Genomic DNA, 16,923 nt, shown 5'->3' on the forward strand with positions numbered 1-16,923 from the left:
CAGTTGAAATTTCAACCTAAACCATATTAAGTGTCAATGTTTTAAAATATAAACTAATCTGTGATTAATTATATGATTTTGTTGTGCTAGATGGAAGAGTAAGTGTTTAAAACTGTCTTCAGAAGGACCTCTTTGTAATGATCTCAGAGGCACTGTATTCCCACGGGTGTTTTGTGTGAAATACTTAGTAGCTCAGTTCTGAACTGAGATAAAAGAAAAATAATTACTTCTTTGTCTGCAGTGTATATTTTAAATATGCTTTGTGTTACTTCAAAATTAATAGAAAAATTCCAAAACAAATTTCAAAGAAGAATTTAAAAAAAAAAAACCTAAACCTAAATATTTTCCTTTTTAAATTTCTTTTGTAGCGTTACTGAGTTTTTAATTACACACCTTATTTTAGAGACACAAAGGGAAGGAAATGTGTGAAGTCCTGTCCTGTAGGTCTGGACACTGAGCACCAAATACATCATGAGAAACAAACTTTAGTGTTTTCTGTCACATTTTCAATTTGCAACCATTGCCAGAAACCAAAAAAACCCAACTTTGCAACAATTTTCAGTCTTCTGCTGCTTTGCAGAATGTGCAGCATTGGACTCCCAGGGGCAAGAAAGCAAGTAGAAAAGCAGTGTTTTCTCTGGGAATGGGGGGCTGTTGTCACTTTAGGGAAGGGGGATGTTTGGAGGGTGGGCAGTGCTCTGGCCTCCTCCTGGCCCTGCTCTGGATTCCTGCGGCTGGAATTCCTGAGCTGGCTTTCTCTGTCCTGTGGGACGCACACAGCATCAGCTGGCAGCTCCTGCACTGGCCAGGCACGGATGCCTCTGCAGAGATGCTGCTCTGAAAGGCTGGAACGGGGGGATAGTTGAGTGTGAAGAAAAGTCAGTTGTTTAATTGTTCCAATCAGGATTTTTTATTTCAAATGCAACTGTTTAGGCCAAATGTTCTAGCTATGGTCAGCTCCTTTTAAGTTAAGTCTTTCCTGAGTTATATGCTACGAATTTGATGCTTGTTAGCAAATCTGGAGAGAGCAAACTTTTATTTATAGTTGCACTTTTAGCTGCTACTCTAGTAACTAACTCAGGAAAATACTTTGTTTTGGTTTCTTACAGGGCTGATTCTTTTTCAGGGTGGGTTGTTTGTTTTGGGCAGGTTACAGTACAGAGAGATTCTTGTGTCAAAAGTAAAGTATTGGAAAGTTCAGAGTTTCCTAGTTTTTATTTGAGGAATAAGTCAGACCCTCATAGTAGCCTGAACAATCTGTACTACTTGCTCTGTGTAAGTTTGAGCATCCGCCTTTCTGTAAACTTCCAGTTGCCTGTCATGCTTGTGTTGTTTTTATTGGAGATGTCCTTAATTATAACCAGGCCTTCAGTAATTGCTCCAAAGTTCACAATGCCTTGAGCAGGACTTTTTGACCATCACAGAACGTGTAATTTTAGCAGACAAGACAGAATGCTAGTGGGTGGCGAATAATGGCATGAGGAGCTCAAGCCCATGTATCCTCTGGGTAAAAAAAAAAACCAAACCACTTCAGATGCAGGAGTAGAAAGTGCTGTTTTGGGTAAAACTTGCAGCAAGTCCCCTGGAAGAGTGTGTGGGAGGGAAGCTTAGCATCTTACTGAAATACCAACTCCTTCAACTCAGTGGATGTGGAAAGGCCTTTTTTGCTATTGGTATATGAGAGGTTGCTCCATCTTGACTGGTTGGTTGGTTAGTGAGTTTATTTTGTAGCTAAAATTTAGAAAAAATCACTTTGAAATAAGCAATCCAGCCTTTGAGTAAGCATGCCGCATTGCAGAAGAAAATGTCATTAAATATGTCATTTACTTGAAATGCTTTATCTGCTTTCCTGTTATTAGTTCTTCACACAGGGAAAAAGCCAGATGTGTTGAGTTACAGTAGAGCTTCTTTATAATTAACTGCCTTGATGTTTCCTCTCTGGACTCCTAAGTACACTGATAAAATATTGATGCAAGTGCTGCAGCAGGACTGCAAGAATAAGGTCATATCTCACCTGTTCCACATAACACATTGAGATGCCAACTTATCTCATGCTAACATCACAATAAATGCAATTTCTAATTTACATCACAAGATGGCAGCAAATTTTTAATTCACTTAATTTTCACTAACCTAGCTTAACCTAACCTCTTGAAGTCATGGTTTCCTTACAAAATGACAGAAAATTTTGTTTAATGATCAGATATGTGTGCTATTTACAGGGATGTCAATGTTTCAGAAGCATTTAAAACATCTACAGAGCTATATTTCTGCCTTAAAATCAGTAAAAAATGCATTTACTATGAACTTTAACGATCAGTAACTCACAGTGTAAGAGTTACCAAGTACCATGAAAGATATTTTGAATAAAAACTGTAGCTTTTATCTATATTCATTGATTTCTTGAAGAGAAAATATGACAAAGCTTTTTTTGAAATTCAGGCAGAGGCTCTCAAGACTTGATCATGTGGATTCTTTCTTCTAAAAGGAATTCTGATTTATGTTTGAGGTGTGTTCAGTCAAAAGCTTTCAAAGTTATGAAATAATAGGGTTGGCTTGGCTCAGCTCCTTTTGGCAGATCTTTTCTCCTGTGCTGGCCAGTCCCAGAAGTTAAAATTTTAGTCTTCTTGAGCTGATTTGTCCTAGGTGTTAATTGTAATTTCTTGTAATTTCATTCAGAAGATGCATCTATGGCCTTTAAAATGCTCTGCTTTTTGTTTTCCCCTGCAGTTTCACAACCACAGGCTGTACATAGCCAGCTGGAGAAGCCATCCAGTACTGCAATTCTCTGCAATACCTGTGGAAAACCATGCAAAGGAGAAGTTTTGAGAGTTCAGAGCAAATATTTCCATATTAAATGCTTTGTTTGCAAAGGTAAGTGTGACTGCTGCTTCTGTGAGTAGGGCATTAGCAATGGTGTGTGACTTAATGATCCTGCAAACTTCACAAGCATATTTTCCAATCCAATCCATGCCTGAAAGAATTTACTGTGAAATCCCTGGCTCCTTACTGTAAGATTATAAACATCTTAAGTCCCAAAATGGGAGAATGTTTTCAATGAATATAAAGCTGTTTATATCCATATTGGAGTTTACTGTGGATTTAGGATGTCAGGAAGAAGAGCACTTTGGGAGAACAATGCAGGGCTAGGAAAGAATGAACATTTGCAAAGAAACTCAGGTTTCCTCTCTCCCAGCTCTCTAATGCATGCCATAGGGTGCACTGTGGCCACATCTGTCCAGGTTCTCTTGTGTTGGACTGTGATCTTTAAATTCCAGTGTGACCCTCTGTGCTTTTCCATTTTTTGGGGGGAATGACTTGGTTTGCTCCAGGGTAGTGCCTGATGATCTAATATTGTCACGTGAATAGCAGGATGGTCACAGGAAAAGGGAATTATCTGATAAAACACCCCTTCTGTAGATCCTTGCTTATTTAAAAACCTATCTGGAAGCTGCTAAGATCTAATTTGTTTTAAATGTACAAGTGCATAAATGTTAACTGATGTTTACAGAACAACCTGCTTACTCCATTATTAACCAGTGCTTCAAATGACATTTATTAACCCTTGTAGCTCAGTCTAGAAACATGAGCGTGTCTCTGGTTCCAGATGTGTTACTGTAACTATTTCTACTCCTATTTAGAGGGAATACTAGAAAGAAACTGTCACTATCTGTTAGCTATACTGATATTTTTTTTAAGCCCATGGGATTGAGTACATACTATTAATAATTGAGGCAATCTTCAATGAGTTAGACAGACAGGACTAAATGTTCAGCTCAATAACTGTGTTCTTTGCAAAATTGCACCACAAGCAAAATAAGCATACTGCACTTTCCTAAACAGCAAAAATATTTTGGTCATCTATTCAGAAGAGTTTTGTGTTTAAAGCAGAACACAGCCTATACATGCATCTTTTAAGCTCTTCTAAAACCAGCTGTTCTTATGGCAAATTTCACAATTAAATCAGTTTTTAAAACCTAGCTCAGGAAAAGAGCAGCTGATCTGTTGTTCAGGAGTCTTGTCTCCTACATGAAGCCTCGGTAACATTCTGGTATTTGCTCCATATTATTATCTTTATGAAGTCAAAGCCCCCTTTATTTTTAATGGATTTGCTATGAGAAAAGACAAATTCTGCAGAGGGAGTAATACAGAATTGTACATCCAATTTTTGGCTGTATAGGCCATCTCCATTTAGATGATGCCAGGTCACCAGCAAATGCAGTATGTGGTCACTGAACTGATTCCCTGATCCCAAATTTAGGCAGTGCAGAGGGCTTTTTCCCACCCCCATGCTGAGGAAGATGATGAATGCACTGCAGAAGCTGCATTGCCCCTGTCTGTCTGAAAGAGATAAGGAGTTTGTTCTGCTTCTGGCAGATCTTGGGTAAAATGAGAAAAAAATGACAATGTTAACAAGGTAGCAGGGTAGCATCTGTCACCCACCTGTCAGTCTCTCAGCTGGCACAGGAGAGTGTCAGAGGAGTGGTTAAACTGCTGCTAGGTGTCAAGGCTCTTGGACCCCTCCTTACTAATCATTTTGCTAAGTTTGCCCACGTGATTGGTTTCTCTCATTATTTAAATGCCCTAATTTCTTTTATCACCTTTCAAGGGTTTCCATCAATTTTCTGGCATTCTTCTGGTGTCTGTTTTTGTTTTGTTTCTGGGCTTTATTTGTTATTTAAGAAACATAAATTGCTTTGTCATATGGATTGCCATATTGTTAGGTGAGAAGAGCTTTGGAACAAACAGAGCACTGAATATACATTTCACTAGCTGCATAAAAAGAGAAAAAGCAGGTTCGGCAAATGTGACTTCAATTTTTAAATTAATGGATGAAAGAATATAGTTCATGTGTTAGGATTTTTTTAAAAAATGGTATTCAGTTCTGATCAATCAGTCTGCTTTCAGCCTTGGAGGAGAGTTTTGTGCCATGACCCCTGCTGTGCACGGGCAGGGTGATGATTCTGGGAATGTATTTCTCTTATTGTTGATTCCTCCCTGTGGTGCATTTCTTTTGATGCTACTCAGCAATGCAGTTTGTCCTGTCTCACCTCATCCACCAAAGATAGCACATGGAAAAAGGCTGTGTGTCCAGCATCCAGTGCAGCTGCAGGATGTCCAGGACAGATAATCCCATGTGTGGGCTGGCTGCATTGCCCTGCTGAGATGCCTGCCTGCTTGACTGCCTCTGTATTAAATCATCTTGTAGCCTGCATCAGAAAACATGTCATATTTATAAAGCTGCAGGAAATTTTGGTTCCTCTCACAGAATTTATGGCTGTACAGTGGTGGAAAATGCAAACTGATAAGAATGACAAATGACCATGGTGTGGTGTCTGGAGGTATTTGAGGTCTGTTCCAATGACCTCATCAGTGACAGATGATGTTACACTGGAAGAAGTTACACCTTTTTGAACATGTGTGAAATTTGAAACTATTTCTTTGATATTTTGGATAAATTATGATGTTTTAGAGGGTCAGATACATTGAATTCTGTATTTCTACCTTTTTTTTTTTTTAGGGTAGAAAGGTAGTTTTGTGTATTGCCATTCTGCTGTCTGATTATTTATAGAATGGTTTGGGTTGGAAAGAAAGGACCTTAAAGATCACCTCATTCCAACCCCCCTGCCATGAGGAAGGACACCTTCAACCAGGATGTTCAAAATCCCATCCAGCCTTGGACACTTCCAGGCTTGGGGCAGCCACAACTTTTCTGGGGAGCCTTGTGAGTTTCAGAATGGTAACATCAACTATATAGATGCCTTTTGCATTCAAATTCAATTACATAACCAAGGAAGGTTAGTATAAGGTCACTAATCCCCATGCAGTTCTTCTTTCATTCCTATCCAGTTCTTTTTACATTCCCCAGATAATGATTCTAAGCAATTCAAAGTGTTTAAAAGGCGAACAGCTCCTTTATTATTCAAGACTAAGAGACACATCCAGATTAAAAAATTTAACAGCAGTACTGGGAGCATCTGCTAGTTTTGCTCAGTATCAAAGTATAATGGGAGCTAGGGAGGTAAATAGGCATTATAAATAAAGTTTATACTCATATCTATTCATATGTGTTATTTCCTGTTCAGCTGCACATCTAATCTGCTAATAAAATTCTGTAGGGAACATGCCATCTAACCTTACTTCAAATCTTTACTTAATTTTTAGTTTAAAATATATCCCATTTTAATCAGGTTTTATAGAAGTACTGTTGTAATGAAGCTGATATCTTTGATATAGTAAAGCAAAGTTTCATCAGACTTCAAGGGCTTTGGTTCTCATGTTTGCTAATTCTTTTTCTATTTTGTTGCCACTATAATAAAAGCACCAAGGACTGTAACAAAAAGCACTGTAATAAAATATTTATGACTTAGACTGTCAAATTTAAAAAAATGTGTTGAATATAAACTATTCTGGGGGTGTCTGTCAGGTCAGGACTGCATTTAATGGAGTGGATGGTATCAGACAAATATTAACTTGGAGCTTGCTTACAGCTGTGATTTAGTAGAGCCAGTAGAGAGACAGGTTAACATAGAGTTGTAGACAGGAAGATGTAGCTGCTGTAATTATATTATCTTGGGTAGCCTCTTAGATCTTTGATAAGGATGGAATTTTTCTTGTTTTATTAGTGTTTGGCAAGTATTTAATTTTCTGTGTTTTGATAGTATCCTAATATTTCCAGAGTTGCAGTGACCAATTTAAACAGAAGAACCCCACACCATCTTGCTTAAGAGTGTTCTTTGTACACATGTGAAAAGAACTATAACTCACATCTGTGTCCTTTCCTGGTTTGACTTGATGAAAGGAAATAAACTTCCAGTCTGAGCCACAGAGGTAAAAACATGACCTGTGTGCTACACCTGCTTCATTGCATCTCGTACATATCTGGTTTTACCCCTAATCAAAATTGTCCTGTTATGGGTGCAGCACATGCAGTCTTCCCTGCTGGCACAGGTAGCAGTTGCAAGTATACTTTACCTCCCATTAATTTTCATGAGGTTTTCTTTAATTAATCTGCTAGAATTTAGCACATCTTCAGCTCAGAAGGGGGTATGTGGTTCTGGGGATTAGTGTTTCTGTGACCCTGCAGTGTCCTGGGAATTGTGAAAAAGCCCAGGTCTGGATATATCACTTCTATACGATTTTCTCAGTAGAACATGCCACAGAACCCAGAATTATATAATTTATTGGGAAGTCCTATTAATGGGAAGGGCTAAGACAAAATATTCAGTGAAAATACTAAAAACTTGGAGTAACTTGGCAATAGGAGTTATTTCTTTGTTAGATCGAATTCATGTGCTAGGATATAAATATGTTCTAAGCCATGCTGGGTAATCTGGGGGACTCATATTTGAACATAGCTGCGGGGTTTCATGTTTCAAAACGGGAGTCACTTACGGGAAGCTCATCTGTAAGATTTCCAAGTCCCAGATTTTTGCCTGGCAATAGCAATTTCTGGTATTTCTGCTGTCATGGGCACTGGGGATTAGTGTAGGGACACTTATTCATCAGGCACTCTCAGCAACATGTCCAGCACTTCCTGAGTCCTTCAGGAGTTTGCAATCCCTGATCATATTAACTCAGTGTAACAGGAAAAACTGTTTCCAGTGTAATGCTCAACAAGGTTGCAGAGTGTGGTAGGTTTAGGGCTGCCTTACCAATGTCATGTTAGCTTGTAATTTTTTTATTTCACTGAAATTATGATGATGATAATAATGATCACTTTTGCTGGTGCAAAAATAATTTAATGTATCAGCAAATGGTTCTGTGTTGTAGTTTTGAAACCTGAACTTTAAAATTTTTAATCACTGATTTTCTAAAAACAGCTCAATAATTACAGCATGAACAAATTTTGGGCAATTAGTTAACTTGCACTATCACAAAGTAATGGATAATCTTCCTTTTTCATAATCATGTTCTTGTTACAACCTTTCTTTGCATTCATTAAGAACTTCCTGCAGCCCCTCACATCCTGGTCATATACCCATCACACCAGCACTCTAGCAACATGGCATATATATTTCAACCAGAGTCTGATGAATCTTTTTTTAAGAGTATTTTTCACAAATTTAATAAATACATAATATTAGTAAAACATGGTGAAATGGGAGGAATCATGGTTACGTGTACTGGTAAAGGAATGTCTTAATAACATTCAAAAGAAAGTAGCTAACTACCCACCAAAGGAAGCCAAACCTCTGTTGCTTCTGTTTTCCAATTTATTTACTCCTTGTTTGCATCCTTCTAGTCCATTATAATAGAAAGGTAAGTACTCATTAGAGGATAGGATTTTCAAATCTATGTAACCTTTGCAGACAGTAAACATACTATTCATATAAAGAAGTTTTGAACATACACAGTTTCAGCCCGCATTAGATAATGTCACAGAATTATTATTATTAAAAAAGCCTGCGAGTCTTTTTAATTACTCAAGTTCTCTTTTTGGGTAAGGTTTTCCCCGTGAAAAAAAAAAAGTCAGTGCAAGGATGTCTTCATGCAGGGGACTTCCAGACTGTGTGATGTCTTTCCCTTGAGGACGCAGCAGGGATACAGCAGCTCTCTGGAGAAGCTGCTGGGCATTTCTGTGCACTAAGGTGATGTGATGCCTTACTGAGACCCAGAGAGAGTGGTTGCCTAAAATTCATCACTGCCACAGTGGTGTTATTCCACCTCCCACTTGCTGCAACTCATTAACACAAGGCCATCTGCCGTATCTGTGAATAGAGCAGGGACTTCATTTGCAAACCTGGAACTGGCACCCAAAGCACTGTTAAAAAAATCTGAAAATATTTGGTGCTGTTGCTTTGCATGTTGGGGTTTCTTTAGGGTTGTGGGTTTTATTGTATTTTATTGTTTTTAAAAACCTGTTTTAATTAGTCTGCAGTATTTTATGATAGACACTTAAGATGTTATTAGGTTTAAAATGGGTTAAAGCACATTACCCTGTTTCTTGAATTTCTTTAGCATACTTGTAAATTTTAAATAACCAGATGGAGTCCTTAAAATAAGAAATTAGTATAAATGAGACATTTTTTCCAGTTTTCCTGGGGATTATTTTGGTAGTTTGAAACAGCCACATACCTAGTGCTGTGAGGACCTTGCTCACCTCTAAGACTATGGGGGAGCTTTTATAGGGCAGTAACCCTGTCTCTAAGCTGTTGGAAAACTATGTGGTCCAGAAGGAAAATGGAAATACACTTTCTAATGAAAAATTACTCAATGTGTAGTTCCCATTTATTGTAGGAGTCAAGGTACATAGTGCACAGGAAACTTCCTAAATTCTCCTTCATTTTGATTGGTACACTCTAATGTTTTGTCAATCTTATAATAAGAGTGTTCAGAATCTCAAAGGATTTCCCTGCATTGAAGTGTTTAGTCCACAAATTAATTTGTGGGCGTCATGACCAGTGTAGCCAGGGAGCTTGTGTAGGTGCTGTACTCTCTATCCTTTATAGCTTTATCAGTGCTACATATGCATGGTGAGGTGTTGCAGGATATGACATATCCCCCCAGTTCTTTGTATCTTTTCTGCTCCTGAAAGTTGCTGGTTTTCTTCCATCAGACCTGTCTGCCTTCCTGCATTTCCTGATTGGAAGCTGGAGAAGAGACCAGCAGGTCTGTCCAAGACTTTTCTGGGGCTGCATGCTGCTTTTGTTTGCCCTGGATAGTAACAAAATGAGGTGTCATTCAAGTCCTTGAGATTATGGATGGTATCTTAGATATTATTGCTAATACACTACCAGTGACTGACAGGCTTGAGCATTCTTGATTTCACAGATGTGTTTGCAAAGACAGTTCATATGATCACTCGTGCACAGAAGAGTGATTGAATTGTGTGGTTTATATTGCAAGGCGCAAGGTTCCTTCTGTCTTACTGCTGCTCACCTATAGACTGAAGGTTGAGGTGTGAATTAACTGAGATGATATTCCCATGCCAGTATTTGTATGGCCAGCAAACTTGGACCTGGGAAAGACTTCCCCAAAAGCTTTGTGAAAAGCTTTTCTGGACTTAACACACCAGACCATTCAAGAAGGAATATCAGAGTCACAGCCATCTGCTGGAAATGAGCTTAGACTGCTTCAGATTAATTGCAGTTCAGTTTGAACTTTAATCAAAGCAGTGGAAGTTTGCCAGGTGGTTCTGATTCCTTCTCACAGGCATAGTGGACAGGAGAAATGTTCCACGTGATCATGGGCTTTTGGAGAATGGGATCCCAGACTTCACTGGTGGTGTATGAATACATACAGTTTAGCTGCCAGAAGAGCTACATTAATATCAGCAGTGTACTATGTGTCATTCTTGGGATCGTGCTCAGCCAGCAGCATCCCTCTCATGGATGGAGGAAAATACCAAAGTGGACATCAAACCACGGTGCTGAGGAAAAAAAAAAATTATTTAACTTACATCAGGCAGAAAATGGGAGGGAAAAATACAGACTTGATATGTGTAGTTGCATGTAAGCAAACCACTTGATTGTCTGGCACGTTGACAGCAGAGCAGCACTGCTGGGATGGGAAGAGCTGCAGTCTGCTGCAATGTGCAGCAGCACAGAGAGCACAGCATCCCCCAAGCAGCTCAGGACACAGCTGGTTTTTAGGCCCAGCATGCAGACAAAAAATTATTCTACTTTCAGTAGTCTCATTTGCCAGCACAGAAAATAGATGCTTTTTATATTTGTACGCTGCAAATGGAGTACTGATGGCATAAAATAGGGGAATAGCAATGTGCTTAAAGTGCATTGATTAATTGATTAACTGCTATTGTTCTTATAAAATCATAACATAATGGAAGGGACATTTAAAGGTCATCTAGTCCAAACTCCCCTGGAATGAACAGCAATATCTTCAACCAAATCAGTTTGCTCAGGGCTCTGTCCAACCTGATTTTAAATGTTTCCAGCGATGAACCATCCACCACCTCTCTGGACAACCTGTTCCAATGTCTCACCAGCCCCACTTAAAAAAAGGTCTTCCATGCATCCTGTCTAAATTGCACCTATTTTAGTTTAAAACATTACCATTACACACTGCATAAATTCCAGGGCTTCAGGTGCTGTTGCAGACACCATGCTAGGGAAGAAAGTAGTCAGTTTCTAAACCAGTAGAGGAACCCCTCACATCTGTATATGAAGTATTTTGGTGTCAGGTAACTGCAAACTGTCTTGAAAAGTGGAATTATCCAGCTGTAAGAGAAGCCACCCTGAGATACCCTCCCTAAAAATGGTGTGGCTATTGTCCCTCTCAAGTCCAATAGCACGTCCAGGTACTGGCTTGCTTCTAAATATCATAAGAATAAGAGACACACACTTATTCACTACATAAAAATTCCTTCTAAAGCTTATAACTGCTCAGGAAGAGGCATTGCTGTGTATGCAAGGTAATACCGAGACGAGAAGATGAGTTACTCTGTGTTAGTCTCTTCATTAATATAATTACTGTTTTCAGTGCTTTTTTCTTATCACTAAGATGAACTCCAGAAACTGCTGAAAACTGTTTCTAGGTTAAAAATAACCCTTCCTCCAGATACTACTTTTGGAAGACAAATGCTAGGTAGGAGTGGATGTGAAATAATGCTAATTTCCTGTCCTAGGAGAGTAAGATCTGATAGCTGCCTTCAGATATTCTCCCTAGACTTCCTCCAGCTTTCTTTTCCTCTTTTCTTGTCTCTGCAGCATCATCTCAGATGGGCAGTGTCTCTGTCCACATAAGCAGGCAGCAAGGGGCACAGCATCTCACCTGAGGGAAGGCCAATGGGTCTCTTTTCAGAGCTGCTCTTCTCAGCTTTAAAGCATGACTATTTTAATATCCAATCCAGTATTTAACTGGAATCCTTGTGTTTTTCTCTGGTCAGCTGGGTGTCAAGGTAAACTGGATCAGATGGTTCAGAGAGTGAAGGATCAAGCAAAGGTTTGTGACTGAAGGTGTGGCCTGTGGAGCAGAGCTGGTGGTGATGGTCATTCAGCCACTCCTTGCTTTGGGGGAGGCTGAAGTGATGGTGATGCAGAAAGGGCCTGGTGAGAGGATGCCGAGCTCACTTTTATTTTGAAGTCCCAATAACTTGTTTTTCTGGCTCTCTTTAGGTGAGCAGTTTCACTGCAGGGTTTCCTGAGAAGCCAGGATTAAGTGCATTAGTGCAGACTGCTTTAGTGACAGACCAGAGAGGGGCCAATACCCTCAGGGTGAGACAGAGTGCCACCAATTGCCAAACTGTTGCTGACCCCACGTGCCCCAAACCTTGCACCAGCCTCTCTTAGCCACAGTGAGACAGAGCCTGCCTGGCTTCCATTTAGACTATAAATACAGATTTGCTTGTGCTTATCTCTCATTTTAGCAGGTGAACAGGGACAAAAGTGCACAAGAGAGCAGTGGCAAATAATTTGTGGCTACGCTATCAAGTAATCTTCCTCTGGTTATGGAAGCCCAGCTGCAAGTCCCTCTGTGATGGTGCACAGCAAAATGTGTTAACCAGTGCCTGTTCTGTAGCCCCAAGTGGCTCTTGGTGTCTTTGCCCAGCTGCTCTGCAGTCAGGTGTGCCACAACCAGCATAAGCAACATATTTAGGGACATAATTCCTCCCTCCTCTTTTCAGAAATGCAGTTATGTCCTTTTAACTTTTTTCTCTTATGATCCACTTTACAAGTTCAAACACTGTATGGTGCAATTTAGAACTGCTCTGGGGTGTCAGTATCAGCTCAGCATGCTGCTCAGCATCATCCTGAATCCACAGTTGAGCTCTGCTTCTGTGACACCATAGATAGCTGAAGTATATAGGCTGAAAGAAACTCATGATATCCAGCAAGTTGTGCCAGATTTTTGGAAAGTCTGTTCAAAATGCCTGTCCTTCATAAAAATGAGAGCACAGGTGAGAAAGAGAAATGTTAGAGCAAATGTGTTAAGCCTGTGAGACAGAGAACATGAACAATGTGTTCGAATAGAAATCATCTAATCCATGTTGTCCGTGACACATGCAATATAATTGGAATTATTTTGAATTATAGGAAAGATTAGAGCCCATGACCAGGCACTAATACAGTTTTAATACACTAATACATGATTGTTGTTTTCTGACTCCTAGCAATCAGGGCCATCTCCAGGGAGAATGGTGAGCACTGAAATCCCACACAGGGATGAGCCCTCAGAGGGTTCAAGGAGAGCCTTGAGCCCAGGCCTCCTGTGCTACAGTTAACAAAGACTATAAAATAAGGAGGGTGATTGGGTGTAATTTTGAATGAATGATCTGGATTCTCTGCTTTCTTGGGGTTTCTGTTCTGTATGTGTTACTGTGTGCCTTGGGCACCTCTGTTGGACCATTTTCTTGTAGTTTAGGAGCAAGATGACTGATGACTGATACTGACATTGTAAACAGGCTTGGGTGTGAGTTGTCAGGCTTTACGTTTAGAAACCAAAGTGCCTGTGCACTCTCAGTGTAAATCTCAATCTGGAATTTCAGAAGCATGGATACTTCTGCTATTTTGGGACCAAGGCACTGAACAACTCCGCAGTGTTTTGTACATGCAACCCAAATTTAATAAGAAACATTCCCACTCCTTTTCTGTGGGCTGTGTGTGAGTAGTGACACTGCTGTGGTTCAGCATCGTTTGACTGTAAACACCATTTGCTGATGGGAACACATTCCCACAGGAACATCCCCAGGAGCAGAAGTATGTAGTAACAAGTGTGGTGCTGTGACTTGCAGAAAAGGAGTAGTCAACACAGCAGCAGAATCACCACTTTGAAGTCAAGTTCTCTTTTACATCAAGTCAAGCCTGTTTTCAAAGGTCCTGGTCAATGTGGATGATGGTCATGTTCTACATGTGTGACTTCACCAGACCATTGTATCTCTCCTTTCCCATCTTATATGTTCTCAAAATTCTAGCCTAGCTCCATCCCTGGTGCAAGGAGGAAAACTTCTGAACAGTCTCACAAGCCTTTGGTTAATCAACTTTAACCCTTTCCTACAGGTTTAGTTTAAAAAATAGAAATTGGCATTTATGAAGGACTAAAACCTTACTTTTGGCAGAAGCAGATGAACCTGAAGGTGCCTCCAGTTCATACGTGATGAGTGATGTTCATCAGGTGAACATGAGAGCTGCTTTAAACTGATTGAGCTTGTGAAATTGCAACAGTTGCCATGAGCATCAGCCCCCATGTTCAGAGACTGCACTAGTTAACCCTTTTGTGTCCAGGAGGAACATCAAACACCTGTAATCTGTCAGATTTTCTTTGCAAAACTGGTGCTTTAGATTTTAGATTTATATCCTTTATGCATTTCTTTTAACCTGTTACATATATTAGATGTTGTATATGGTAACCCTGAGCTCAACTCCTTCAGACTTTTAACTTTGTACTCACAGCTGCTGCACTGAGGTTGACATTTTTACATTAAATAAGTCCATCCTGGCTATTAGTGTTCAAAATGCATGACTGATGTAATTTACTGTAAGAACAGAGTCTTTCAGATGCACATCTGCTCTGTGATCATAAGCCCATGCATTGAAGTGCTTAAATACTCCACTATGAACTATTCAGATCACGGGTGAAAAATCAGCCTAATCTTGGAGCATTTGTTTCTTGCCCTCTGAGTCTGCCTTTTCTCTTTCTGCAGCTTGTGGATGTGACCTGGCTCAAGGAGGATTTTTTGTGAGACAGGGAGACTACATCTGTACTTTGGACTACCAGAGACTCTATGGCACACGATGCTTCAGTTGTGATGAATTCATTGAGGGAGAAGTGGTCTCAGCACTGGGCAAAACCTATCACCCAGACTGTTTTGTGTGTGCTGTCTGCAGGTAGGTTTTCTACATGAAGTTGTGTTTCTGATGCCAGAATGCCCTGAATGCCAGACATTCTAACCTATAGCCTTGAGACAGGGTTTTCTTTTACTCACTCCTTAAAAAATTGCAGAATTAAAAAGAAAACAGAAATCTATACTTTTGAGTGCCTCCCTTTTTTCCAACAAAAACATGTATTTTTCTTTTTTATATTATCTTACGTTTGATGTTTCAAAATACTTTAGAAACTTCCACTGTTTTCATTGTAAGATCTTTTGCCCCAAGTGTTACCTGATTTCTCTGATCTGCTGTTTGGTCATTTGTTGGCCTGAAGTTACAGAGAATTCCAGTGCCAGTGGCTGAATCCTCAGCAAGCTACTACTAAAGTGTAGTCCAGTGGGATAATTTCCCACATGGGTCCCAAACTCAGCAATACAAGGGACTGATGTCATTTTGACCTGCATCTTAATCTTGTGTAGAAATAGCACAAACATATCCATTGAGGATTTCATGAAGAAGCTTGAAGTGCACTTAGCCTTCAGAAAAGCTTCAAACTGCTGTTTTATCAGTTTGGAGCAAATGGAAGTGCTGTCATAGTTTCTCTGGCTAAACCTGAGCTTTCAGGAGTACAAGAAAAGCAGCCCCACTTTGAAAGGGTTTCAGAGCCCAGGTTTAAGTGCTCTGTGTGCTGGTGCCTCATGCAGGTGACTCTGCAGTCCCAAACCAGCATGGCCACGTCGCTGTGGCTGCCTGCCAGCCCAGCCTGCCCGGCCCATGGAGCTCAGGAATCCTCTGGTGCTGATACAGGAGCAGGATGTCAAATTCCAGAGCAGCTGTGGCTCCTGACAGAATCTCAATTAAATGAAGCAATTGCATAAATAATAATAGTAGCTGTGATAGAGGGGTGTCTCTGAGATAGACAAGCCTTTATTATATTAAATTCTGTCTAAGTTCTGATCTGTTCAATAGGCAATTTTTCCTTTTGGATACTTAAAACCAATGTGGAGAGTAAAGATAAGAAAAACCCTAAAATTCTTTTCATATTTTAATTTTTCTTTTAATAGTAAAGGAAAATGACTTCAGGTGTATCTCATTAATTAACTGCTGGCTGCACATGCTATTGGCCTGCAGCCTGGCAGTATTATAGCTCTTCTAGACATGAGCAGAGCTAATTTTTGGTACCTTTATTCTCAGCACTTGTACCTTCTATAAAGTGAGGTACTCCTTCATTTAAGAGAAATCAAAAAACTGGTTGATTCCATTTTTCTGGCTAAACGTGTTTGTATCCTCAGTCACACCACTAGAGCTTAGCAGATATGTATTTAACTGTGTATTACTGTACTTAGAAACTACCTATCTTGGGTTTCAGGCCATTGGAAATATCAACTCCTGCTTTATTTAGTTCGTCCTTCCACTGAAAATTTAGAGCTTGGTGATACAATTTATTTTGTCTCCCTGGAAATTTGGGATAATTTTCCTTGTGACTAAAATATTTATTTTTAAGTACTAATAATTAGGTGAGTTAAATTGCAGCACTGCGAAATTATTCTTCCTGCAAATACAATGTGATGAGGATGTGGTAAAGCTTTTAAAAATGAAGTTCTTAATACAATAATATATCATATAAAAAATAAGATATGTTCCCTAACCTTCTGTATAACTAAATAGTTGTATTAAATGCTATTTTGCTGCTTCTAGTTGTTCAGTAGAGAGACCCAGATCTGCTTCTGCTGCTTTTCTTGGAAGGACACACAAATTCATATTGTCTTCATCAGAGCCAGCAAATGCCCTGCTGACTAGCAGAATTCAATTAGTGTCTCCCAGGGGGGTTGTAACACTGATTTGTGGTGCAGAGCAGCAGAAGAATCCTGTCATGTGTTTATATGCTTTAAATCAGCTTCAATTACCCCTGTCATTGCAAGCCAGACATAACCTGTGTTTTTTATGGGGAACGGTGTCCTATCTAAACATCATCAGCATTTATTTTGTTTAGTGATATCCTCAGTAAAAATAAGGTTGGTAGGCTGTAAAGACATGTTGTTTAAGCCAAAAGAAGGAACTTGTTTGTTCGTTTAAAAAACAGTAATGATAAAAGAGAGGGGAAAATGGTGTAAAGCTCTCTGCCTTGGTATTTCCCTTGTTAGGAAGAGTCAGG

General features: G+C 39.6%; 1 protein-coding gene across 3 annotated transcripts in view; it reads left to right on the forward strand.

The window, feature by feature from the left end:
* ABLIM2 (actin binding LIM protein family member 2) overlaps positions 1 to 16,923 on the forward strand; it is a 128,969-nt gene that overhangs the window by 32,154 nt on the left and 79,892 nt on the right. For all 3 annotated transcript variants that reach the window (XM_041470712.1, XM_041470620.1, XM_041470795.1), the window contains exons 2-3: positions 2,731 to 2,874; positions 14,603 to 14,786. In XM_041470712.1, coding sequence (XP_041326646.1) covers positions 2,731 to 2,874; positions 14,603 to 14,786 — 328 coding nt within the window. The remainder of the gene's footprint in view (positions 1 to 2,730; positions 2,875 to 14,602; positions 14,787 to 16,923) is intronic.

This window comes from Pyrgilauda ruficollis, unplaced genomic scaffold, assembly GCF_017590135.1.
Source record: "Pyrgilauda ruficollis isolate IOZ18807 unplaced genomic scaffold, ASM1759013v1 scaffold1, whole genome shotgun sequence".
Lineage (NCBI taxonomy): Eukaryota > Metazoa > Chordata > Aves > Passeriformes > Passeridae > Pyrgilauda > Pyrgilauda ruficollis.